Raw genomic sequence first — 26,013 nt, 5'->3', positions numbered from 1 at the left:
GCTCCCAGAATCCTCTTCTAAATTCTTTTACATTACCTTCAAAAGCATAACATCATCTTCAAGTTGTCAAGGATAAACAAAGCCAGACCCTAGTTAAAGTGTTAAGGACAGATTTTAATCAGTAACATACTGTTACAATAGGAAAGAGTCCAGCAGGAACTGAACTCTGGTTTGCACAGAGGTCAAGGGAGAGTGAGGGAGGGGGGTGGGAGGGAGTGGGGCTCAGGGGACTGGGGGAGTGAATAGTTACAGGAAGTGTAGGGGATGTGGTCCGTATGAGACCCATCTGGGTTTGCTAACTGGTGCTTATTAAAGTTAGGCTCCTACCTTTCCCCAGAGGCTGGGAGACAGAGGCCTTATATTCGGGTGTTTGCTGGGACAAATAGTAAATTCTTTTGGAAGCCTTGAGTTTTCTCAGGCAGGCACTTTAAGGGAGGTTGGGGTCAGCCTAGGGATGTGGCCTTGAGCTCTTAGAACTGTGTTGGTGATTGTTCAAGCCTTTATAGGCCAGGGTTGAAGATTAGTTGGGAACAGGGCTCAGGGGAGGCTTGTCAGAGTTTGGTCAAGGAGAGAAATCTTTGTCAAGGTAAAAAGTAGAAACTACAGATAGAGCTAATGTTCCCTGACTATCATTCTGAACCCTACCTAGTTCCTTCTTGCTTCTCTGAATTAATCTTACCCTTGTTATTGGGGTAGGTGAGCTTTTTTTTTTTCTTTCAAATTTTGAATGCATTTACCTGTGTGTCTGTGTCTGTGTGTGCATTCATAGGAAATACATATGTGTGTGTTTTAACAAAACTGTGTCTCTTGGTTTCACTGAACAAGCCATTCTGAGAGTCTTTCCATTATGGTACTCTTCGTTTTGATTCAAGCATGGTAGTCTATAGTGTGATGATTCCATAGTCATTCTAGATTCCTATTGAGGGAGATTTGGGTTGTTTCCCATTTCTGTTGGAATCACAATAAGCTGGATGGCAATAAACATCCTTGTGAATACCTTTGTGAAGTGCTTCTTGAACACGGAGACACAGTGGTCGAATTACTAGGTCCTTGAGCATGCATTTAAAATTTTAATAGATGTCACCAAATGGGCTTTTCAGAGCAGCCCAACACACTTACACTCCCACCAGCTGGGTAAGAGTGTGTGTTCTTCACACCTTTGCCGACACTGAAGGGGCTCAAACTTCATAATAGTTGCCAATCTGCTGTGTCAAAACATCCTTTTGTTTGATCATTTCCACTGGCCATCTGTATCTTCTTTTCTGGACCTGGCCCAGATCCTCAGATATTAAAATGACTTCTGATTGAATGCCGCATTGCTCCCATGGCTTTGGTTATGGGGTCTCAGCCCAAGTCATGCTAAGGGCAGGATGGAGAGAGGGAAGAGCAAGGGGGAGAGGGAGTGAGGAGAACAAGTTTTCCCCTCCCTGTCCTGAAGCTGGGACTGAAACTAACGAGAGGCTGTGAGAGTCAAGCCCAGACTCCAGAGTCCAAGGTCTTGACCAAGTGTATTCTCCATCCAGTTTTGCTGGTTCTTGGTGGGGGGCAGGGGAGGGGAAAGGCAGGGTTCTAGGAACTCCTCTGAGTGGGCCACCAGCAGCACTCCCTGTTTGACACCTCCTGGGCTAGTCCTACCTTCTTGGTGTCCTTCCAACAGCAATGAAGTCAGATACCTGGAGAAGGGGGGAAGAGGTGGTGCAACGGGGAGCCTATGCTCAGCCCCCACGTCTAGCAGGGCAGAGAGCCACACCTTTCAGTCCCCGCTGGGTGCTGCTATGTACATAGTGGCCATCTCCTGTAGCCACCCCCTGTGCTGGCACCTGCTCTACCTGCCTCGCCAGGCCCATGCGGCTGCTCAGGCTCCTCGTCTTCCTCTGGGTGCTCAGAGGTGAGGGGGCCGGTGGGGAAAGGGCTGATGTTTTGGGGCAGGGGTGTGTGGGGAAGTGGCTCTGAGGCCTAAGTGGAGACTGAGGAGAGATTCCTCAGAGCTTTGGGTGTGGGAGGCATCGAGGAGAAAGGAAGCTGGGTCCAGCTGGTGCTGCTCTCCACCCAGGACCAAGCAGGTTGTGAGCGTGGGTGCTTGCATCGGGAGAGCGGGCATAACCTCTTTCCAGAGAAGTGCTCTTCCCTTTGATTTGGTTTTCTGAGCCCTCACTTCTCTTCTGTCCCTCCCCTCACCAGCCCGGTGCTCTGTCCATTCTGGACTCTTCCTTAACTTCCAGGGGTGCTCTCTCCATGACAGCTCCACCTCTTCCCCTGGGGTTCTCTCCTCTCTCTGGGGCATCTTTGCCTTTGTTCCCAGTCCCCTCCTCCAGCTCTGCCTCTATCTCTCCCTGCCCCCACCCGGCCCATGTTTCTGGGCACAGTTGTCATTGGCAGGGCTGGGCTGGGGAGATCCTGATTGCTCCCAAAGGGTGGGTGTATACTAACCGGCGTGCGGTCCAGGGCTTTCTCTTTCCTGTCCCTTAGGAATCCCATAATTCCTCTGTATTTCCCTTCCCTCTGTCTCTTGGTGTCTGTTCCTGACCCTCAGTCCTACACCTTCCCAACCTAGAGGCCCATGGACCACCCTCTCACTTACCTCTAGGGCCACCTCCTGGCACTAAGGGCTCTAACCCAGGAATCTTCATAATCCCCCCTCCCACCTCCCTGACATACCCAGCTAGGCTGAGAAATGAAATCCCAGCTCTCAGAACAAAGATGTTCTCGGTCCAAGGTGAGGAGGAGGCTAATGCTGGGTGGGCAGGAGGTCTGGGCACTTCCTGCTTGCAAATGCTGTGGCTGCAGGAGTCTCTCTGCCACTCACCCCAGCATAATGAGATCTCTGACCCTCACTCTTTTTTTTTTTTTAAGTTTTTATTTATTCATTTGAGACACAGAGATACAGAGAGAGAGAGCATGAGCAGGGAGAGAGGCAGAGGGAGAAGCAGGCTCCCCGCTGAGCCAGGAGCCCGATGTGGGGCTTGATCCCAGGACTCTGGGATCATGACCTGAGCCGAAGGCAGATGCTTAACCATCTGAGCCACCCAGGCGCCCCTCTGACCCTCACTCTTAAGTGGGGTTGATGATATCTGTAGAGTTAGGGGTTCATGTTTGTAAACTAATTAACCCAGTGGCCAAAATAGAGTGGGTGATAGAAAATACGTCTGTTTTTATTGACACTCACTGCTAAACCTTAAGGTCTTTGGAATTCATGCCTACCTTTTTTTTTTTTAAGATTTTATTTATTTATTTATTTGAGAGAGAGCCCACAAGCAGGGGGAGTCACAGAGGGAGAGAGAGAGAGAAGCAGGCTCTCTGTTGAGCAGGGAGCCCAATGCAGGGATCATGACCTGAGCTGAAGGCAGCCGAAGCCATGCCTACCTTCTGACTTATCACTTTCTGGAAGTTTCCTTTTCTGTCCTGTCCTTCAGCCTGTCAGTGTGGTCCTCTCTCCCTGTCCCTCAAACTCAATAGAGTCTGAGCCTCAAACTCTGGTTTTCCCTTTGCTGTTCTCTATGCAATTTTCCCCTCTCTGACCCAATGGCTCCAGTGTCCATGATGTGTTCCCCCCACAAACCCAGACTTGGTGGGGTTCTCTTGGAAGAGGAGAGTCAGCCGAGACAGCAGTGCGTCATAGGGAGAAGGGCAGAGGAGAGCCAAAGGGCGGGGACTTTGGGCAGCAGGTGGGGAAGAGGAGGGAGCAGAGTAAGGGAAACATGTATGTGTGGAGAAAGGGGTGAGGTGGGAGGACCCTCAGCAGAACATGCATGCTCAGCACAGCCGTCCCTAGGGCTGGAAGGTCCCCACTCAGAAGAGGGGCCAAAGGACTGAGGGCATCCCCTTCAGAACCTGAAAGGCCATAGCCCCAAACTGCCTCTGATGGAGGGATAAGCAATGGAACGTCCTACCTTCTGTGATACTATCTGGAAAATGGGGTAGTGACTAAGCTACGTGGGGTTTATCGTGTCAACGCTATCTGCAAATGAATCCCTCTCTTCTGTCCTCAATGTAGGCACGTTCCCCATGGCTCCATCCACCTCTACTGAGCTTTTTCCCAGAACAGAAGCAGCTCACACTGCTCTCAGCAACTCCCCACGTTCCACAGGTGCAGCGCGGTGGCCACTCGGCATCCCCAGCAGGGCCCCTCCAGCTCTCAACAGTAGGGAACACACACTTACCACTCTCACCACCTCCCCTCACTTTAAACCTATTTCTGAGGCATTGCTCCAAACTACAGTCAAGTCCAACACCTCAACAATCCCAACGTCCAAGCTTGTCATCAAGGTGGAAACCACTCCACCCACCCTCATTGTCTACACGAGCACCACAAAGTGCATCAATCCCACGAGCTTTATAATCACTACCACTTACCCCACCACCTGCATGACCCTGACCACCACCGAGAGACTCACCTCAGCCATAACCTCTCCTCCCACTACCACCACCACTCTGGGGAAAACTCCCACAACCATGGCCCTACTCTCTTCTTCCTCTGTCTCAACCCCACACACAACCTCCCATACTCCGATATCCTCTACTACTGGTACCACAAAAAGGGCTAGCCAGACCACAGCAAGCATTCATACACCCAGGTCTCTTACCCCCGTCATCACTTCTACTTCTCTAACTGCCACGAACATCTCAGCAATCGTAACTGATAACAACTCCTCACCCATCACCAGTAGCACCTTGATTACAACCACGGCTTCATTTCCGAACACCGCCAGTACATTCAGAACAGCAACTGCCACCACTCATGATCCCACAACAGTAAATATATTAACAACACCTACAACGCAAAGTATATCTGCTTCTACTGGAACGACTGCTGCACTCAGTACACCAATTACTTTGAAAACAATGAGTTCTATGGAAACAAAACTCGTTCTGGGGAGTGACACCCCTAAAGAAACTCTCACAACAGGAATTACTTGGACTTCTCCAATCACATCATCAGTCACTCCAAAAACCACAGTGGTTTCCCCCACATCTGCCACCTCTGAACCCACCCTGGAACCCACTGCCACCAATGTTTATACAACATGCACAACCACAGAACCACACTCTCCCCCTGGAGCCGCCACACACACGGGCAAGATGACCACCTGGAAAACTACACTTACTCCTACAAAAGACATTTCCACAGTGTCTCTCATGACAGAGATTACTTCTCCTCCCTCAACTACATCCTTAATCACGCCCAGGAACGCAGTCAGTTCTCCAGCATCAGCCTCTTCTATTCCACTGAACACCAATACCTTGACATCAGCCACGAGTATGCGTCTGTTTTCTCCACCTGCTCCATCCACAGATTCAGTCTCCAGCTGGACCACAACCGTTACCCCGATATCCACCTTGATTACTACCCTCCCTACAACCCATGTCACGTCCACCCCTATATCTCCCACTAGTATTGGCACCGTGGCCACAACGGACATCACCCCTCCCACCAACATTTCAACCATGGCCACCTTGAACACAGCCTCTTTGCCCACTTCCTCCACTCCAGAAACTACGACCACGATTGTGGTAACAGCGCCCACTCCTGCAATACCACACAGTACCCCAGGTGTCACTTCTTCAAACATCTCTTCTAAAGGAAGCACAACCACATCAGCGATAACCCCAACTCCCTCTACCACTGGTACCCCGAGGATAACCACTGCCATAAACTCGTCCTCTGTTAGTACAGCCATGCCCAACTCAACACGGACAACCATCACCCCTACAGCCAGGGCTACCACCGGCTCACTGACTACCATTACTGACCTCACCTCCACAATCACTGCTTCCAGCACAGTGGCAACACCCACCTACATCATCCCATCTCTCCCCACTGTCCAGAATACAAGACATATCATCCAGTGTCATCACAACCTCTACCACAATGCCTGCTACGGCAACCATGCCCACAAGTACGCACAGCACTCGACCTCCTACCTTTGCTACAGACACTCCGGTTGCATCTGCAGGCTCCTCTCCCGTGTCTACCAGCAGTACCGGGACCACACAGACAGAGAGTACCACCTCATATGCAACAGGCACAGGTACGTGGCACATACATGCTGAATCCACCCCAGCACCCACTGCCACTGCCACACACACAACATCCCCGACCACTGGGCTCCCCTCCTCTACTGCATTTACTACATATACACGCAAGATGACCGTCACACCTTCTCATGCCCCATCCACCTGGAAGACCACACTAACTCCCACTGGGGGTGTTTGGATGCAGTCTCTCACCACAGAGATTACTTCTCCTCTTGCAACCACATCACCAGTCACTCCCACGAATCCGGTTGGTTCTCTGACATTTACCTCCTCTACTCCAGTGACCACCAATACCTTGACATCAGCCGTGAGCATGCATCTGTCTTCTCCACCTGCCCCAACCACAGAATCAGTCTCCGATTCGACCACAAACACTACCCCTTCATCCACCTTGATTACTACACTCCTTAGTACCAGGGCTGCATCCACCCCTGTAGTCACAGTGGCCACAGCTGACATCACCACTCCCACCCACACTTCAAGCTCTACCCCGATCACAGCCACTTCGCCCACTCCCTCTACCCCAGAAACAGCCATGACTGTTACTACGATGTTGGTAACAACACCCACCCCCACAGTACCACCCAGTACTTCCTGTGTTTCTCCAACATCATCGTTCCCTAGTCTGAGTACATCTACAAATGCAATAACTACTTCTTTTGGTACTATTATCTCTTCTTCAATATCCGCAACAATAACGTCCTCTTCTCTATCCTCCACCAGTGTAACTTCAATGCTCACCACCACCACTACCTCTCTTTCTACACCCTCACCTCTCTCTAGAATGGAAAATACAGGCTCTTCTGCTACTGCTTTCACTACTCCTTTTTCATCTGAAACTATAAGAACGTCTCCAGTCACATCTTCTCTAAAGACCTTTGCTACTGAAACAACCACCACCTGTTTCATTTCTTCTACCACCCCATGTCCAGAATCTGTATCAGTTACAATAGCACCTGCCTCTCCCACTACTTCATGTATGGAAATGGGTCCAAGTAGTGAAGTTACTTCTGTGGCCACCATCCCAATGTCAGTGTTTACTTCTACTACTGAGATGGCCACCTCTCCTGGTTCCACCAGTATGACAACTGTGTTTCCTATGCGTACGGACGCTTCTGCTGTTCGGGAAACTCATCCTACCAACAGCATAACAGATGCTCCTAGTTCTAGTTCTGTCAGCACTGGGACTGTCCCCAGTTACACAGTTTTGACAAGTGCTCCAAGACCCACCAGTGGAAACTGGATGAACACCAATTCTATAACCATCCCACATATGCCTGGATTCACTAGCCTCCCACTGACGACGAAACCAAGCAATAGCTTTCCAACTGCCATGGTGACTTCAATCAAGTCGACTCACTCCACCCCAACCACTACCAAGACTCCAGAAACACCGGCGATTACCCCTCAGAGTACTACCACCCTTAAGTCACCCAGGACCACTTCGACCACTACTCAGATGACCACACAGTCTAGGTTGACCACCACGCCAGGTTGGACCTCCTGCTTCCCTGTTCCCTCTTCTCTCTCCTCTGATAAATTTCTCTGTCACCAAGGGCAAGCCCTATCCTGAACTTCCTTTTTTTCCTGTGCTGTCCAGGCACCTGTGACAATGGTGGCACCTGGATGCAGGGCCTCTGCCACTGCCCCTTGGGGTTCTCTGGGGACCACTGTGAGCTCCAGGAGATCAGGTGCCAGAATGGGGGTAAATGGGATGGCCTCACGTGCCACTGCCTTCGTACCTTCTATGGCTCCCGTTGCGAGTTTGTGGTGGGACAGGTGGATCTGGGTGAGTTGCCAGAGCCCTGCCTTTTGCACTTCCTCCTGGCAGATGCCACTGACTCTCCCTGGGTCCAGTCCTGTGGTTCGCCTGTCAGCACTCATGTCATTTTGCCTAATTCCTCCATCCCTGCCTTCTGTCCCATGCTTTCCTCTACCCCGTGTCATGCCTCCTTTCCACCCTCACCTCCAGGAGGTGGTTGGTATCACACTCCTTCCTGTGGTCTCCTTCCCAGTCTGGGCTGCTAGGAGCTGTATTAGCTTCTAAATGCTGCTGTAACAAATGATCATAAACTTAGCAGCTGAAACAATGCAAATGTATTGTCTTACAATTCTGTAGCTAGGAGTCTGACGTGAGGCTAACTGGGCTAATGTCAAGGTGTCGGCGGGCCTGTGTGCCTTTCTGGAGGCTTTAGGGGAGAATCCATTTCTTTGCTCTTTTGAGGTTCTGAAGCCTCTCACGTTCCTTGTCTCAAGGCTCCCTCTTCCATCTTTGAGGCTGGCAACATTACATCTCTGCGCCCTTCTTCTGTAGTCACATCTTGTGACCGATTTTGACCTCTTCTGCCTCTCTTTTCCACTGCCAAGGACTCTTAGGATTATGTTGAGCCCACCCAGCAATCCACGTTAATTTTCCCATTTTAGTCAGCTGATTAGTGATTTAAATTCTGTCTGCAATCCTGATTCCCCCATGCCATGTAGCATAACATATCCGGAGGTTCTGGGGATGAAGACACAGGCATCTTGGGGAGCCATTATTCTGCCTGACACTGGGCCAGACAAGGGAGAGACCACAGGCCTGGCTGCTATGCCTCCTTACCTCTAATCTTTCCTACATCTCAACACAACAAATCCTAGAAATCCTATCTTCCGCTTGTGGGGGGAAAAAGTCCCATCTTCCTTCTTGCTACTGTTCGGTCATTCCTCAGGGAACGCAGAGAGGGGCAATGGGAGGATCCTCCGGGTCGCGGTGGTGGTGGTGATGTCAGACGGGAGTGGACGGTGAAGTGACCAGAGCAGGGTATGCTGTGCGCAGACACTGTGGATGCCGAAGTGGGCATGGAGGTGTCTGTTGACCAGGCGTTCTCCCCGGACCTCAATGACTGCACTTCCACGGCCTACAAAGATTTCAGTGACACCTTCCGGGATCAGGTGACGGGGAAAGGGAGGGAACTCCAGGGTGCTTCCCTGAAGCTGAGCTTGGGCGCCTGGGTACACGCGGGTCACAAGGTTCAGGTGTGAGCCCAAGGATCTTGGCATTTCAGATGCAGAAGATTTACCAAAATGTGCAGGGGTTCAAGGATGTGGAGATCCTGTCATTGAGGTAGGAGACCCTTATGGGGCTGTGGAAGCAGCATTGGGTGGGGGCAAGGGGCACAAAGAAAAGCTGGAGAAGACATCTTTTCCTTTTGGAATCATCAGATTTTAGAAAGAGAGAGGTGAAGGAAGGAGATGGGGGAGCCAATCACTTCATGGGGGATTTTGTTTCAGTCATTTTCTGTGGTCATTTCTCTATAGGAGAGATGCCACCCCTCCTTTTAAAACATGATTTGGAAGGAAAGAGATTACATGGGACATGCAGGGAGGTGGCACATGAAGAATTGTGGGAAGCCTGGTGTCTGGACAGTAGCTAGCTTTTCTCTGGCTGGCACCTGGCCTACTGAGTGGGTCAGCATGAGTGAGGCAGAGAGCTCAAGAGGGCCTGGTTTGGTAACAGCTTGATGCAAGGCAAGAGAATGTTAATCATTCCTTGTCCTGCCTTCTGGGCTGATTAAATCAGGGATGCTGGTGGCTCCTGCAAATAATGTTCCTGGAATCCCAACTCATTGCTTCTGCCTTCCTCCCAATACCAGTGCACTTGTGGTTGGTCCTGGAGGTGCCCTCCTAAAGACTTATGTGCCCTAGGCCTGAGCACCCTGTAAGACCCCCGACCCTCTCGACCCCCTCAGGAGTGGCAGCATTGTGGTGGACTATCTAGTCCTGCTGGAGTTGCCCTTTAGCCCCCATCTGGAGAGCGAGTATGAGAAGATGAAGTCAGTCCTGAAGGAGGAGCTCCAGAATGTCAGCCATAATGGGGACAACTGCCAGAATAACCAGAGTGAGCCAAAGCTGCAGGGAGGGGTCAGGGCCAGAGCTACCAGCTTTGATAGGAGCCTCTGGGCTCAGGTGCCAGCCCTGGGGTCCTTCCAGCAGATTGGGAGAGGAAGGGGTAGGTTTACAGCCAACTGGGTCAAGAATGGGACTAAGGAGGGGCCTGCCAGAACCTGGGTACTGGGGAAGACCCCTTGACAGTTCTCCAAATTTTCAGGATGGCTGAGGACCCTTGCTTATTCGGAGGGAAATGAGGGAGGCAAGAGGAGCATTCCCTTGTGGCCCCTCCACATCTCCCCCATAGGGACAGAGCCCTCTTTGCCCCTCCCTGGGCTTCCCTGCTCTGCTTATCTGTCCCTGAGCCCTTAACCTCCCCCAAATCCACCTGTGCCTGTGTCCCCCCAGCCCTGTGTTTTAAGCCTGACTCCATCAAGGTGAACAATAACACCAGGAAGGAGCTGACTCTGGAAGGTGAGGGTGGGCAAAGGGCTGAGTGGCCCCAGGAGGCCATGACCCTCCCACCAGGAACATTTGCCCACTGAAACTCCCTGGGGAGGCGGAGGAGACCTTTCATGGAGGCAAGTGATGTGACCCTGGGCAGGGCTGCCCTTCCTGGCCCTTGTTAGTAGCTTCCACCTGAAGACTAGCAGAGAAGGTGAGGAGAGGGTGAAGGTCCTGGGGATCTGCCTTCCCTTCATCTAATCCTACGGTCTACCCCAGGACACCCCACCCTCGGAAATGTAGTTTCCCCCATCTATTTTCAGAGCCATTATAACCAGGCCCCTGAGTAGAGCGGATGAGGTCCCTGTCTTTCTGCAACCCCTTACCCACTCCCAGCCATCTGTCGCCGCGCCACTGCCAAAGGCTATGAGGATTTCTACTTCCCCTTGGTGGAGGAGAACCGGCTCCGCTGTGTCACCAAATGCACTTTGGGCGTGGACGGCGCCATCGACTGTCACCAGGGCCAGTGCCTTGTGGAGAGGAGCGGTCCTGCTTGCCGGTGAGACTCAGCACGTCCGCGGGAGCCCCGCCCACAGCCCGCCAGGCCTACCAGCTGGCCGCTCACCCCGGCGCCGCCCCGGCCCCGCCCCCTCGGCCCACGGTGGAGCCCCGCCCACCTGCCAGCACCCGAGGGGTCCGTGTGCACGAGTGGACCCGGCGGGGAAGGTGGTGAGGGTCTGTGACCTGTGACCCCCTGCTCCAGCTGCTTCTCCACGGACACGCACTGGTTCTCGGGCCCGCGCTGCCAGGTGGCCGTCGCCTGGAGGGCGCTGATCAGGGGCCTGGCGGGGGTCTGGGCTCTGCTGCTGCTGGGGCTGCTGGCGTCCCTGAGCCTCTTCGTCGCGCGCTCCCGCTCCCAGCGAGGTGGCCAAGGTGGAGGCCGGTGAGCGCGCTGGGGGTGGGGGTGAGGGCGGCCAAGGGGTCCCAGCTGGGGCGGCCCTGCTCTGACGTGGCGGCGCGTTGCCCCGACCCAGGTCCTGGGATGACGACAGGAAATGGTTCGAGATCTGGGATGAGGACACTGTGGGGACTTTTTCAAACTTGGGCTTGGAGGACGACCAAACAGGTGAGTCCCGCCTCCTGGGGAAGGGGGACAGGGGCTTTCCTGGGCACCACTGCGGCCTGGGAAGGACCCAACGTCCTCCCTTGCCCAAGGCGGACGCGTACCTCGTGTTGGGAAGCTCGAGTCACCGCTTCCCTGGGCACCTCCAGAGGAAGGCGAAGGTCCTGCCGGGGCCATCCCTGCAGGGCAGGCCCGGGGGCACAGGAGCCCCCCTGCCAGACCTTGCCTTCCCCACCTTTCCTGCCCCTTCTCACCTCTCTTTCCTCCTGTTCTTTCCTCCCCTCCTCTTTTTCTCTCTCTAGTCAAGGAAGAACACTTCCAGGTGGCCTTGGAGACTGTGGACACCAATGTGAGGGTGAGGGGGACAAAGGGGGGATGGTAAGGAACTCTCCCAGATCCAGGTCCAGATGCCCTCCCTCCACCCACCAGGGCAGGGGGCTGGGCTAGGACCAGGAGGCAGTGACCTTCCAGCCAGCCTGAGCAGGGTGGTTCCCTGTTCTCACCCCTTCTTTGGTACATATTCTGTGGCAGGTGCATATCCAGAGACCTGAGGTTGGCCTCATCCTTGCTGTGAGCCCGGCACCTCCCCCTCTACCCTGCCCCAGACAGTGAGAAGAAACCATCTGAACCACATCCATTCCAAGGGATGGCCCAAGGACTTGGGCAACTCTGTCTCCTGGTTTCCTTGAGCAAACTCAGACCATCTCCCTGACCCTCATCCTTCTCCTGACTTGGGTGAAGCTCACCTGGAGACCCAGTTCAAATCCAGGCTCTTGCACTGTGGGGCCTTGGCCAAGTCAGTCACTTCTCTGAACCCTGTTAAGATGAGTAGGGCATCCTTGTCCTGATACCCCATGCGGTTACTGTGAAAACCAGACGCGCTCTGTCAGATCTCTGTCCCAATGCACCTTCCTGTGTCTGCCCTCGTGCTTATGTGGTCTCTCGCAGATCCCCATCCCCACATCCTTTGGGGGTCTCGGACCTCAGTCTCTATTCTCCTGTGAGCATCCCTATACCAGTTCCCCACCTGCACCTGTAAACATCCTCCTACCTGCTCCTTATGTAACTCCTTGCTGCACCCCTGGTTCCCACCCTTAGATCTCCCCCTAGGAACCCACTTCTTAAATCGCTCCCAGCCCAGCGCCCAGCCCCAAGTCTCCCCCAGTTTGTCGCCTCCCCCACCCTTATAATCTCACCCTAAATCCTTAGCACCCCCCATCCCAGGGCCCCAGTCTTAAATCCTCCCTCCTCCCTCCACACCCCATTCCCAGCCAGGTATGGATGTCCTCTGCCTCTCAGGCCCCCCAGCTGGTGCTTCTCAGGCCCTGGTCCCCCATTCTGAGGCTCCATTCCTTCTTCTCGATTCCAAAGGCCCAGGATCCCGGTTTTCTGGGGCCTCAAGGAAGAGCAGAAGCAGGGCCCTGAGGTGGAGAAGCTCCCTCAGCCCTTTGTCTTCATTGCCCTCTCTCCCCCATCCCCTACTACCTCACCCTCCCAACACTTCCCCACCGGGCCCCTTTCCTCTCTGGCCTCACCCCCATCCCCGCAGTAACCTCAGAGGCCAGAAGTCCCCAGGCTTCTTTGCAGGAACATCTCCTTTGGGGAAGAAAGTCTGCCAGCTTCCATTGTCCCATGAGCACAATATAGCATTTATTGTAGAAGAAGTTGCTGTGTCTTCCTCATTTTATAGCACCTCCACTTGGAGGACAGGGGCATCCAGAGGATGTGTGGGAGGGCCTGGGAGCACCAGCTTCTCCCAGCAAGGGAGGAAGGGGTCTGTGGGAAGCCCTCAGGGCCATGACTGTTCTCCTAGAGACTGGGGGCCATTTCGTTATGGAGTGGATGGTGGCAGGTGAGCCTCCGGGTCAGCAGCGGGTGGGGGGCCTGCTGGGTTTGTCATCTCTGCCCTTCCTCCCTTGACATAGGGAGCTCGGGCCTGGGTCAGGGGGGTGGGTGGCCCGGGCCGGGTCAGCTGCCATTCGCGCCGATGGGTAAAGCTGGGCCTCCCCAAAGGCCTCGAGCCTCCACAAGCCTGGGTGGCAGACACGCTCACGCCAGGGCCTGCCAACTCTTGGGCTTGGGCCTGCGGTTCCCACTACTGTGGGGGCTGAGGGTGGTCGGGGCTGACAGAATGAGGTTCTTTGGGTGGAGGTTTGGGAGAAGCCCCTGGGACCTTTGCCCTGGGACTGCCAGTGGCTGGGGGTGGAGGTTAGGACCATAAAGCCTCAGGTGTGAATGGGACTCCCACCCAGAAGGGCTGGTGGTCGCAGGCCTGGGGGAAGGCACTGGAAATTTGCCAGGGGCCAGCCTGAGGTGGATGAGGGGAAGGAAGGCTGGAAGAAAGAGGGGCTTCTCAGGGGTGGAGGTGTAGGGTCCCTCAGTCAGCCTGGCCTGTGGCTGGCTACTCCCTCCAGGACTGTCCCCCCTCCCTCCATAGTTACTCTCTCCCTGGCATTTCTTGGCCCCCGCCCCTTGCTAACCACCACCCACGCTCACATCTCCGGCCTCCTGTCCCTCCCTCTTGCCCGGCCACACCCATGGCTCTGGCTTCCGCCGTAGGGACCCTGGCTGTGGGCGGTCAGCTTTCGTGGAGTTAGAGGGGAGAGTTGACGGGCTGCTCTTTGGCCAACTCCCTGTGGTCACCACACACCATCCACCCAGTCTCACTACTGCACCCCTAGCCCAAGGCAAAGGTCTCTGGGGTCCTTTATATAGCTGGTCCTTCCCTGGGAGCTCTCATTTCTTGGTCCCTCCTGATGAGGGGAGACCCTGCAGCCAGGGCCCCATCTGGAGATGCTGGTGGTCTGGATCCTGACCCTGGGTCTCTGGCTCTGGGCACCTGCTACAGTGACTCAGGGTGAGTGGGATCGGGGCGGGCACTCCCTGGGGGTCCCATGTGTGCCAGCCTCAGGCAGGGCTCCTCCTTCTTTTCCCCCACTCCCTTTGCAGGGGAGGGGGCTGCCAAAGAGCTGGACACCTGGGCTCTGACCTCATTCTGCTTTGGGGGTGCTAAAGGGGTCACCCTGGAGACGGGTGGCAGCAGGGCGAGGGGTGTGGCCTGGGCTGAGAGGGGCTGGCCTCCCGCAGCTCCCCCTCTCCAGCCCTCTCCCCTGGGGGAGCAGGGACTCTTTCTTCACCCAGATGGTGGCCTCTGCCTGCCTTCGTCTGCAGGCTGCATCTGCCCAGAAGGCCGGCTCTTCCCAAACCTCTCAAAGGCACCGCATAGGCTGTCAGCCCTGGCTGGGAAGGGAAGGACGGAGCATCCAGCAGCTTCTTGCATGGGGAGAGCTCAGGGGGTGCCTCTAGTTAGAAACAGCTGAAGGGCTGAGGGGGAGACTCAGGCTCTGGGGTCCTTATCGAAACTGTCATGGCCATTTCCCTGGGAAGCAACCAGTTACAAGCTGATTTCCTGTGGCTTCCCGACTTTCTGATCCCCCCCCCAACCCTGGAGACCAGGAAGAACCGGAGCGAAGGGGTGGGCAGGAGAGTCGCTGGGGTGAGGGGTGCTGGGAGTGAGTCCAAGGCCCCAGGTAGAAAGGGGGGACCCCTGAGTTGAAGGCCCCGTAGGGTGGTCGGGGAGGGGTGGTGAGTGGGCAGGGGGTGGTGGGGAAGGGAGTCTTTGGCGCCCTGCAGGGCGGCAGAGAGATTACCCACGCAGGGAGTTCTGAGACCCCAGTCACGAACAGGGGCCCTCAGGTGCCACCTCAGCCCACCATCGTGCCCTCGAGTACCTCCTTCTCCCCTGCCCTGGCATGTTCAAAGCCCAGCAGCGCAGCCTGGGAGTGGCTGGTGGGAAAGGACAAGGGGCTGGCTGCGGGTGTGAACTGTGCGCGTCTAGGGACGGGAAGAAAGTGCATTAATTCTAGATAGATTAGCTTTAAAGTCAAACACAGACGTGAGGACGCTATGGGCAGGGTCAGCCTTGGGAGGGGTCCAGCCTGTCCCTGCCCCCCGGGGCAGACTCTGGGCCTCTCTCCAGTCAGGCTGTCCGGGGAGAAGGAGGGGGGTGGTGATGAGGAGGAGGATGAAGGGCCCCACAGCTGCAGGGCTGTTACGTCCGTGTGCCTTGCTGTGAGTTACAGACAGCCACCAGTACAACCAGAGACCCCTATTCCTGGGGCGCTCGGTATCGTGTGAAAAAGGTAATACTGAGGCCGGTGAGCCCGTTAGCGTGCCAGAGTCAGAAAGCATCTATCAGGAATGGAGAGGTCAGGCAAGTAGGGCCATTCCAGAAGACTCCAGATGATCTGATGTTACCCAGAGGGCCCCCCCACCACCTCCCACCCACAGAGGGCTCTGCTCTTCACAAACTCATTTCACAGCAGGTAGCTCACATTGTGTAAGGACGTGTAGGCAGACAGGAGATTGAGGCTCAGAGGGGGTGAGTGACATACCTGGGGCCACACAGCAAATAATTAACATGATGTCCCCCTTTGACAGAAAGTTTGTACTGCCCCATCCCTGAACTGGAGGACCTCAGCCCTCTGCAACACCCCCCACCCCCTGCTTGTATTCTGGGTCTTCGGGGAGGGGTTCAGATGAAAGGTCAGAGACTCTGGGTAGCATCTATAGTTTTCCTTCTAATCAGCACTCTCCTCTGGGTATTCCACTTCCCTGTGAGGACTGATGAGGTTTTGGACAAGCAGATAGTAGGGGGAAGTGATGCCAACGTGAGAAGGTAGGAAAAGCACAGGCAGGGTTGTGCGGGGGAACGGACCTGTAGGAATGCCCCCAAGGTCAGGGAGCGTGTAAGGGAGCGCCCCTGGGCAACCAAGGCGTTAGAGCCAGGTGGAGGCTTGGAGACCGCAGAGGACCTCTGTGGACTGAGCAGGGGTGGATTGCCCTGCCAGAGTAGACCCTTGTGTTCCCTGAGAGCCATCCTGGCATGGCTCCAGCTGGGAGCCCCACTTCCCTTGAAGATGGGCAATGGGGGCCCCAGGATACACGGTCCTAGAGCCTGTGTGAGTGGGAGGGAAGGAGCCTCCTTCCGGCGGTTGATGGTGGCCTTCTGGGAGACCTGTTGCATTTGAGGTGACCATGGAGTTTCTGGGTGTAGCTGTCCTGCAGGCCCGGGGCTCGGGGGTGGATGCAAATAAGGCACCGTCTAGAATTCTCTATTCTCCATGTGCTACAGGGGCCACAAAGACCAGACAATGCTGTGGATCAACACTGGACTGGAGGACTAGAGTCTGTGTCCTGTTTTGTGAGCATGAAGTTCTAAAGTGTTCATAGGCAGGGCGGGGGAGGGGAGCTCCTCCGGAAGGCAGGGCGCCAGGGTAGAAGTGTCTGCCCAGGAAGGGGCTGGGGCAGGGCCCGAGGGGTCAGAGCTCTGGGGCCAAGCAAGGGAAAGCGGAAGTGGAAAATGCTCCAGCACAAAATTGAGAAGAGTGTGGTGAAGATTAAGGCAGATATGTTCACAATAGACAAAGGGACAACCTTTGAGATTTGCATAGTATAAATTTAGAGCAGTAAAGGAAGTGTTGTTTTATATGGAGAGTAATAAACTTATTCAGCAAACACAGGAGGCCTAGCTCCGCCTGGGCAGGTGCTAGGTGCTCTAGATGAGGCATGATGAATAAGCCAGTTTATAGTCAAGTTTATCAGGTAGAACCATGGGAACAGCGCAGGAAGGACCACAACCCAAGTGGGTGTTAGAGCTCTAAGAAGGGCCAGTGATGGAGGAGTGCAGGAGGGGCCTCAGAGGCTGCTTCTATCCCCCTGCTTTTTGGGGAGACCGCAGGGAGAGGAGGTGGCATTGCAGGTTGGTGGCTGTTGAGGAGTTGGGCCAGAAGGAAGCATTTCTTTCTTTCTTTTTTTTTTTAAGATTTTATTTATTTATTTGCCAGAGAGAGAGAGCGCACAAGCAGGGAGAGTGGCAGGCAGAGAGAGAGGGAGATGCGGGGCTCAATCCCAGGACCCCGGGATCATGACCTGAGCCAAAGGCAGATGCTTAACACCTGAGCCACCCAGGGGCCCCCAGAAGGAATTATTAACAGACACTCAAAGGCCTTAGATCAATTCAGAACCGAAAAAGCCATACCAAACTATGGAGAGAATTGGAATATTGATAGGTGTCTGCAACGGGAGGGGAGACAGTCAAGGTGGCCTGGCCTGGCCTCAGCTCTATGGCCATTCTGCCAAGTTGGAATGGCCTTACAGAAGAGGAGACACGCCCAAGTCCCTGAGCGCATGCGAGGCGGGGCTGAAAGTGTACCGGGGACTGGGGGGCCAAAGCACATCCCAGTGGCCCCCACGCTGCTTCTCTTATAGAATATTCTAGAGTGAGCAGTGTGGTCAGGGCAGGCATCACTGATCCACATTTTCCAGGGAGAAATGGAAGTTCAGAGAGGTTAACCGCACGAGAGCCTTCGGTTGTGTGGTGGCTGAGCCTGGAGGCGCTCTTGGGCCCCACTCACACCCCAGCCTTTGGGGCTGCTCCTGGGGACCCCATTGACTGAGTCCCCCACAAGCACAAATGTGTTTTGGAGGTGGCTGGAGGAAACAGTTTCATCTCACGGTGGTGGTCTTCAGACTTGCTTTCTAGAGCTTTTCCCCAAGGATACCACCAAGTGCAAGACTTGTCCAGCAAACTGGCTACCTTACTCCAACGCTTATCTTTTTAAGAAAAATCTAAGTGCACATATTGTGAAGAAGCAATAAAAACTATCAACAGGGTAGGAAAGTAGCAAATTTTGCTTGTTTGGTAGGAGAGCTGGTGTCTTTGATGATGAATATGTGGCCACAACACAGGCAAATCCAGTTGATCCTTGAACAACAGAGGGGTTAGGGGCGCCCACCCCCCGGCTGTCGAAAATCCACCTGTAACTCTTGATTCCCCCAAAACGTATCTACTCATAGCCTTACTGTTGACCAGAGCCTTACCAAGAACATAAACAGTCAATTGACACATATTTTTGGCTGTCATATTTATTATATACCATATCCCTACAATAAAGTAAGCTAAAGAAAACAAAGTGTGATTAAGAAAATCATAAGGAAGAGAAAATACATTTACAGTGCTGTCCTATAAAAAATCCACGTACAAGCGGACCCGCACAATTCAAACCTATGTTATTCAAGGTCAACTGTAGATAATTTTTCTTAAGCATCTTGACCGGAAGGGTGTGGGGAATCCCAGCTTGGGAATCATTTATTTTTATTTATTTATTTTTATTTTTTATTTATTTATTTTTTAAAGATTTTATTTATTTGACTGAGAGATAGAGCACAAGTAGGCAGAATGGCAGGCAGAGGGAGAGGAAGAAGCAGACTCCCCGCTGAGCAGGGAGCCCAATGTGGGACTCGATCCCAGGACCCTGGGATCATGACCTGAGCCGAAGGCAGAGGCTTAACGACTGAGCCACCCAGGCGCCCCCAGCTTCGGAATCATTAACCATGAGTGATTTCCCCTGCGTTTTCTGAGGTTTGGGGTACACCTAACCGTTTATTTTTATGGCATATATGTTTTAAACATTGTAACATGAAAGCGTATTTGTTGTAGAACGTTGAGAAAGTATAGGCAAACGGAAGGAAGAAAATTTCCTTAACCTTACCGTTCAGAGCAACACTGTGAGCATTTTCATCTATTTCTGAATATGTGTTTAGATTTATTCTACGGGCAATGTATTGTTTTAAATTTTATTTATCTTAGAGAGAAAGAGAAAGAGAGCGTGTGAGCAAGGGGAGGAGCAGAGCGAGAGAATCTCAAGCAGACTCCCCCTGAGTGCAGAGCCTGACTCAAGGCTTGAGACCCTGAGATCACAACCTGAGCGGAAGTCAGACGCTTAACTGACTGAGCCACCCAGGCACCCCTAGTTAGTATATGTTTTAATGGCAGATCAATATTCCATTCTATGGAGCATAGTCCTCTAGCCAATCTCTTATTCTTCTATTCTTGGACACTTTTAGCCTATTTTTCATTATAATAAATAATGACATAATAAACATTCTTGTATGAAAACTTAAAAAAAATCTGCATCAGGTTACTTTATTTTAGAATCAGCATCTAGAAATGGAATTATTAAGGATGGTAGGAATCTGCCGATGGTCCCTGGTGCGTGTTTTCAAATTCTCCTTTCAAAATCTGATACCAAGTGTAGTCCATGGGCATCCTATGCAAATGCCCCAACCAACACTTGCTATCATTATCATTTAATATCACCGAGGGGGTGCAATTTGGTAGGTAAAAATAAATAGCATCTTGCTTGTTTTGAATTTCTTTGCTTACTGGTGACTTTTGTTTTGTTTTGTTTTGTTTTGTTTTTTACTTTTCTTGTAGGCTTGTTGACCTTTTGGGTTGCTTTCCTTGGAGAATGGCTGTGATTTTCTTTTGCTAGCTTCCTAGGGGAGCATCCCTGACCCTGGAGGTTGACTTTGGGAAGGACAACCCCACCTGCCCTGCCACGTCCTTTGGGGACACCATTTTCACTAGTATCCTGGTCTAGGAGGGGTCTGAAGCTCTTCACCCAGGGTACTGTTCAGGGCACTGTTTCCTTGTGCCTTCCAGGAGTGAGTGAAAGCCTTGAGCGCAGAAGGGGCTGCCTGCCGGGAGGTGGGAGGTGTGGCAGAGCCTTTACCTTGGGGATCCCTCTTAGACAGTGAGTAGGAAGACAAGGACAAGGACAGATATGGTGTGGTGGTATCTTGGAACCTGAAGGACACGAGAGATTCCAGAAGGTGGAAGGGCAGCTAGGTGAGATGGACAGGGATTTGGGTACTCGGAGCTCATCACTGTGCCCTGAGAAGCAACTGTAGGTGTGCATGTGGGTGTTTTAAGGACAGATTGAATGGCAACTAAGTGAAGTAAATGGTATGAATCCAGGAATAAGGATGAAAGCAGGATGTCCAGAGTCCATTCCAATGAGTGTCCCAAGCTTTGTTGGGGTCCCGGGTGGTCCACCATGTCCCTGTGGTGTCTTCATCAATCTCCCTGCCTCTACCCTTGCTACCCCTTTCCCTCTAGGGCCGCCACCTCCTCCTCCTCCTCTTCCTCCTCCTCCTCCTTCTTCTTCTTCTTCTTCTCCTCCTCCTCCTCCTCCTTCTTCTTCTTCTTCTTTTTTTTCTTCTCCTCCTCCTCCTCCTCCTCCTCTTTCTTCTTCTTCTTCTTCTTCTTCTTCTTCTTCTTCTTCTTCTTCTTCTTCTTCTTCTTCTTCTTCTTCTTCTTCTTCTTTCTTCTTCCTCTTCTTCCTCTCCTTCCTCTCCTCTTCCTCCTCCTCCTTCTCCTCCTCCTCCTCCTCCTTCTCCTCCTCCTTCTTCTCCTCCTCCTCCTCCAACTCCTTCTTCTTCTCCTTCTACTTTTTAGGGCTCTCTGCTTCTAAGGCACAGTTGGGACCATGGCCTTTTCTGGACGTTCTTCATTGCGCCTCAGCTGAGTCCAGAGCTGGCCTCACACCCGCTTCACTAGCCTTCCCTCTGCCCCACTTGCCTCTCTACCCTCTTGAATTCTAGCCTACTAGCTGGTGAACTTGGAGAGAATATACCCTTGGAACTCCAGTGAATGTGTGAGACAAAAACAGTAATGCCTCCCTCATAGGATAACATTAAAACGTTAGGGGAAAGAGTCTGGTGGACTTTTCAGTTTTCATTCACTCATTTACTTCAGAAGTGCTCACTGGGTACCTGTCTAGGTCTCTGCAGCCACGGAGACTCTGCTCTGGGTGGGGAAGGGGGCTATCAGCGGATTGTGTAGGCTGTTGCCTACACAACCGCTGAGTTACAATTGAGATAAGGCTACTATGGGACGCTGATAGGCAGCCAATAAACGCCAGGCGTCCCCACCCCTATTCATTCTTTGTGATTCAGTTAGAGACATGACCATAAACTGCCGTTACATATCTGTTCATTGTTTGACTTGTCACAACAAACACAGTCTACTTTTATAACTTAAAAAGTCCAGTAAAATTTATGCTGCCTAAATCCTCAAACTTCTTTTTTTTTTTAAAGATTTTTTATTTATTTATTTGAGACAGAGAGAATGAGAGACAGAGAGCATGAGAGGGAGGAGGGTCAGAGGGAGAAGCAGACTCCCCGCCAAGCAGGGAGCCCGATGCGGGACTCGATCCCGGGACTCCAGGATCATGATCTGAGCCGAAGGCAGTCGCTTAACCAACTGAGCCACCCAGGCGCCCCTCAAACTTCTTTTTAAAGAAGGGGAAACGGCAGCTCAGATATTACTTTCTGGCTGTTCCCTCCCTCCCCACACCCTCTGCTGGGGTCGCTCCCACCTCCCTTCATGTGGACCTCGACCACCCCCACCTTGCACTGGGGGGGCCAGGAGTCCCAGCAAGGGCAGGGGGCTGAGTGGTTGGCCATGCCCGGGGCCAGCACGGTCTCAGCAGTTACAAGGACAAGGGCAGGGCAAAGCCGAGAAGTGGCTTTTCCATGGGCACATGAAGGTAGGGAGGCTGAGGACTGTGGTCACCTCTGGGTGAGATACAAAGGGAGCTTCAGAGACATAAGTGGAGGAGGCACCCTCTGAGACCAGGAGGGCAGATTGGCCCATCACTCAAGGAAAGGTTGAAAGGAAAGAGGAGGCAGCTCTGAGGTCCTACGGCCAGGCCTGGGTTTACTCTGAGCCCTGCCACTCTCTGCTTTGTGTTGACCAGAGCCCCTGAGTGCTGCCTCTCACTGATCCTCCTCATACCCACGACTCAGGGATGCCCCCCATCTTGGCAACCTCCCCAGCTCAGCCCCTCTATTCCCACCATGCCAAATTAGACAAAACCTAATTCAGAAGTGAGAGGATTCGGCAAAACAATCGTACCTACTGACTTAAAAAACAGCCAAGCAATTTTTTTCAATCTTTCTCATCAAATGTAGAATTCCAAAAGTCTTAGGCATTATTACACCTTTGACCTGAACTCATTGATTAGTGATTTGATAGTGCTGTTCTCTAAATGTTCTGATGGTGGTCTGCAAATCCAAAGATCCAGAACTGTTGATGTGAATGACCTGTCTTGACTAATTGTCCACTCCCTGCTTACCCTGGCTTCCAGTCCTTATCTAGCTCCTGGTCTCTCCCTGTGACTGTCTGTCAGGACCTTGTGAAAATGGGGGTGTCTGGAATGGCAGAGAGTACCTCTGCCCTGAAGGCCTCCATGGTCCTTTCTGCCAGTGGCAAAGGTCCATCCTCGTGAGAGGTGAGAAAGACGCAGCTCCAAGACATCTTTGGGGAGGGGTGGGGTACAGACAGGAGGGAAGACTTCCCTTTTAAGGAAGTCCCCTCATACTATCCTGTAGAATTCCTAATACTCTCTACCTTTATGACACTATTGTCACAAAGATTCTTTTCATATTTTCATCTCATAAGCAGGAAAGAGGAGTCGGGATTGTAGTCCCATATTGCATAGGAGAATAGAGTCCTACACATGTGATCACATGTTCTAAGTGGTGAAGAGATGACAGAATGAGACCTCTAGATGCAGGATACATTCCCAGCATTCTTATACTCTGACAACTGTAATCTATTGAGTGGGCTATGGGGCCAAGGAGTAGGAGGAGCTCACTTGGGCCACAGGGTGGCCCAGGTAGAGGTGGTAGTGTGGCTAGCTCTTGAGGAAGTGTGTCTGGAGAGAACAGACAGGGGGCAAATTATCCGTGGAAATGTGTCTTAGCTCTCCTGTTCTTCCTGGGTCTGTGAGAACTGCTAGGATAGAGAGTGTGTGGGGGTGGGGGGTGGGGGGTGGTCTCACATGTAAGACATGAGGAAGAGAGACTTGTCAGACTAAGTAACAGCCAGAAGACTCAAGGTGACTATGTGGTCTGCAAATCACAGAATGTGGGCAGCAAAAGGAATGTGCATGGGGCATTTGTTTGAGTACAAATGTCCTTTCAAATTTATGCCAGAGTGCCCAATAAATAGACATGTCCCAGAGTGCTGAGGGAAGAAGGTGTAGGCAATTTTGGGCAGAATATATGTATATCTGAGCAGCCGTACAGATTTGTCAAAAATCTGTAACCATACAACTAACAATCCAAGCCATAAATCATAATCAACATCCAGAACCTCATGTAGTAACACCTTGCCCTCTAGACAAACTAGTATATTCCAGAAGGGACAAAAGTCTAGATCATCATTGGTAAATTGTCTAAATATACAGATTCCTCTGATATTTCTAGTACCTCTGATGAGAGAAATTGTGCTTCAGTATCACAGGTTGACCAGCTATCCGGGACAGATTGTCACTAAATTCAATGACAAATTCACAGACCACAGCATCATCTGATTTTTTTTTAAACCCACAGGGTCATCTGCAACCACCTCTAACGACTATGGATACACATCGACTTCCAATAACTCCTCTACCCTTTCAGCCACATCCACTTCAACGGAATCCAATGTCACCACAGCCAGTTCAATGTCATCAAATTCTACAGTCTCATTTTATACTACAAGTTCTTCTAGTTCTTTGAGCCCCAGTGGATTTTCTACCACAACTTTGAACACTGGTAACAGCATGAAAACTTTTACTGAATTGACTTCTGTCTTCACAACCAGTCCTGAGTTGTCCAAATCAACTGTTTCCTCTGGGACCTCCTCTACCTGGGAAGATAGTGCTGCATTCACCTCAAGCCCTGGTCATCTATCTACCACCCCTACCGTCTCAGCTCAGACAGATTCAGACCTCACAGAAGGATTGACTGTGTATACAGGCACCCCTGATTTGTCCAAGCTTACAGTTACCTCAGACAGCACCATTAGCAAAGGGGATGGAATGGCCAGGTCCAACGTAGGGCCTACTGAATCTTTTACATCAGGGACTGCTGACTCCTTTTCTACCCATGTTGATAGTGGACTAGCAACCCCATCCTTTGCTGCAAGGTCCACTTTCTACATTGGCCCCTCTGAGTTGTCCACACCAAAGTTTCCCACCCACTCCTCCCACAGCACAGATAATGCAAGTCCTGCCTCCACATCCAGCCCCGGTGAGCTCCCTATCCGCACTCTGGGTCCTGGCCAAGCAGACTCAACTCTCACAGGGGAGACAACCATCCTCGGCACTGTGCCAGTTTCATCTGAGCCCCCAGCATCATCCCCGGTTTCCCATGCCCCAGGCACTGGGAGTTCTGGGTCTTTGTGTAGCCTTGGGGAGGCATACCCCAGCCCAGCTGTCTCAGGAATAACTTCCAGTACAGTCCCCTTCAAGCCCACTGAGTACAGTATCCTGCCTGGTTTTTCTCAACCCACAGGCTCATCTGCAACCACCTTTACCAAAGAGGATAGAAGTTCTGTGTCCACATCAAGGTCTTTTGAACCTTTTACCACTTCTGTTGGTGATGACCAAAAAACTTTTCCTCCTGGATCCACCTTGAATACAATAATCTCACCAGTGTCTACAGCTACATCTTCTTTCCACTCTTCGTACAGCACAGACAAGACTAGTCCTGGTTTCCCATCAAGCCCTAGTGAGCTCACTCACCCAAGTCTATTGTCTGAAGTAACCACACTGATTGTCACAGAGGAGTCAATATTGTATACCAGTGTTTCTGATTTGTCCAAATCTACTGTTTCCTCTGAATCTTCTTTTACCAAATTTGAAGGAAGTTCGGTATCCTCTTCAGGTTTTGGCCACCTTTCTACCACCACAGGTATCTCACAACATACATCCTTAAGTCTAAGTGATGGGTCTACTGTCTATACAGGCACCCCTGATTTGTCCACACCTACAGTGATTTTGGACATGACTCTTTCCAAAGAGAGCACAAGTTCTGCTTCTACTTCAAGTTCAGGTGAAACTTTTCCCTCTACAGGTGGATATCAAGAAACACCCACATCCTTTACCGTGGAATCAGCTGTCTCCACAATCCTCTCAGATTCATCAAATCCAAGAGTTCCACATGATACTTTCTATACTACTCATAATGTTACTCATCAGTTTCTGTTGATACCTCCTCTACCATCCCTACTGGGGGTCCTGCACCCTCATCAAGTTCTAGCTTGTTGCCTTCCACTACCATCCCAACCATCACTGAGGAATCCAGTGCCTTCACCACTACCACTTATTCCTCCAACACAACTGATTCATCTGATGCCCCCCAAATCACTGAAGATCTTAGTCCATTATCTTCATCAAGCCCCATCCATTCCTCTTCACCCCCAGCCACCTCTGGACAAATGCCCACCACCTTGGATGAGAATTCCACTTTATTCATCACCAATAGTGCTTCTGCCAAACCAACGATTTCTACTTCCATCCCCCCTGCCACGGACAGCCCTAGTCCTGCATCCCCATCAGCTCTAACTTTCACCTCTACAACTAGATTTATATCCAGACCAGTGGAGGATCTACTATCTTTCAAAGCAGCACAGGGATACCAAACGCAACAATATCATCTAACAGCTCCCAAACCCTAGTCCCTGGTGCTTCTTCTTCAGCCTCAGCTATCCCTGGCTTCTCCTCTGGGCCAGTCCCTGACTCTTCTTCAGCCCTTACAACTTCTTCTGGTTTTTCTCCTCCTCTGTCCTCCCCTCCACCTGGCTCTACCCATGCTCCAGTTCCTGGGTTCACTACCTCTTCAACCCTCCATCCCCTGTTCACTAACAC

The 26,013-nt window shown here is 52.2% G+C and overlaps 2 protein-coding genes across 2 annotated transcripts; both read left to right on the top strand.

Annotated features, from left to right (window-relative positions):
* The first annotated feature begins 5,024 nt into the window (after positions 1-5,024).
* Positions 5,025-13,127, top strand: MUC3A (mucin 3A, cell surface associated). Its single transcript, XM_064590329.1, has 14 exons — positions 5,025-5,392; positions 5,778-5,897; positions 5,955-6,029; positions 6,661-7,529; positions 7,637-7,825; positions 8,852-8,967; positions 9,081-9,139; positions 9,765-9,913; positions 10,312-10,377; positions 10,744-10,906; positions 11,111-11,290; positions 11,382-11,473; positions 11,773-11,825; positions 12,002-13,127. The coding sequence occupies exons 1-14, from the start codon at positions 5,025-5,027 to the stop codon at positions 12,080-12,082; spliced, it is 2,580 nt and encodes an 859-aa protein (XP_064446399.1). The 3' UTR covers positions 12,083-13,127.
* Positions 13,128-13,267: 140 nt separating this feature from the next.
* LOC135364311 (mucin-2-like) lies at positions 13,268-25,806 on the top strand. Its single transcript, XM_064590328.1, has 4 exons — positions 13,268-13,322; positions 24,449-25,198; positions 25,339-25,449; positions 25,730-25,806. The coding sequence occupies exons 1-4, from the start codon at positions 13,268-13,270 to the stop codon at positions 25,804-25,806; spliced, it is 993 nt and encodes a 330-aa protein (XP_064446398.1).
* Positions 25,807-26,013: the final 207 nt, after the last annotated feature.

The sequence above is a fragment of the Mirounga angustirostris genome, unplaced genomic scaffold (assembly GCF_029215605.1).
Source record: "Mirounga angustirostris isolate CCGP_5_RB_7025 unplaced genomic scaffold, mMirAng1.0.hap1 SCAF_5, whole genome shotgun sequence".
NCBI lineage: Eukaryota > Metazoa > Chordata > Mammalia > Carnivora > Phocidae > Mirounga > Mirounga angustirostris.
The sequence above is the reverse complement of the archived record's forward strand: the minus strand, read 5'-3'. Positions and strand labels throughout refer to the sequence as shown.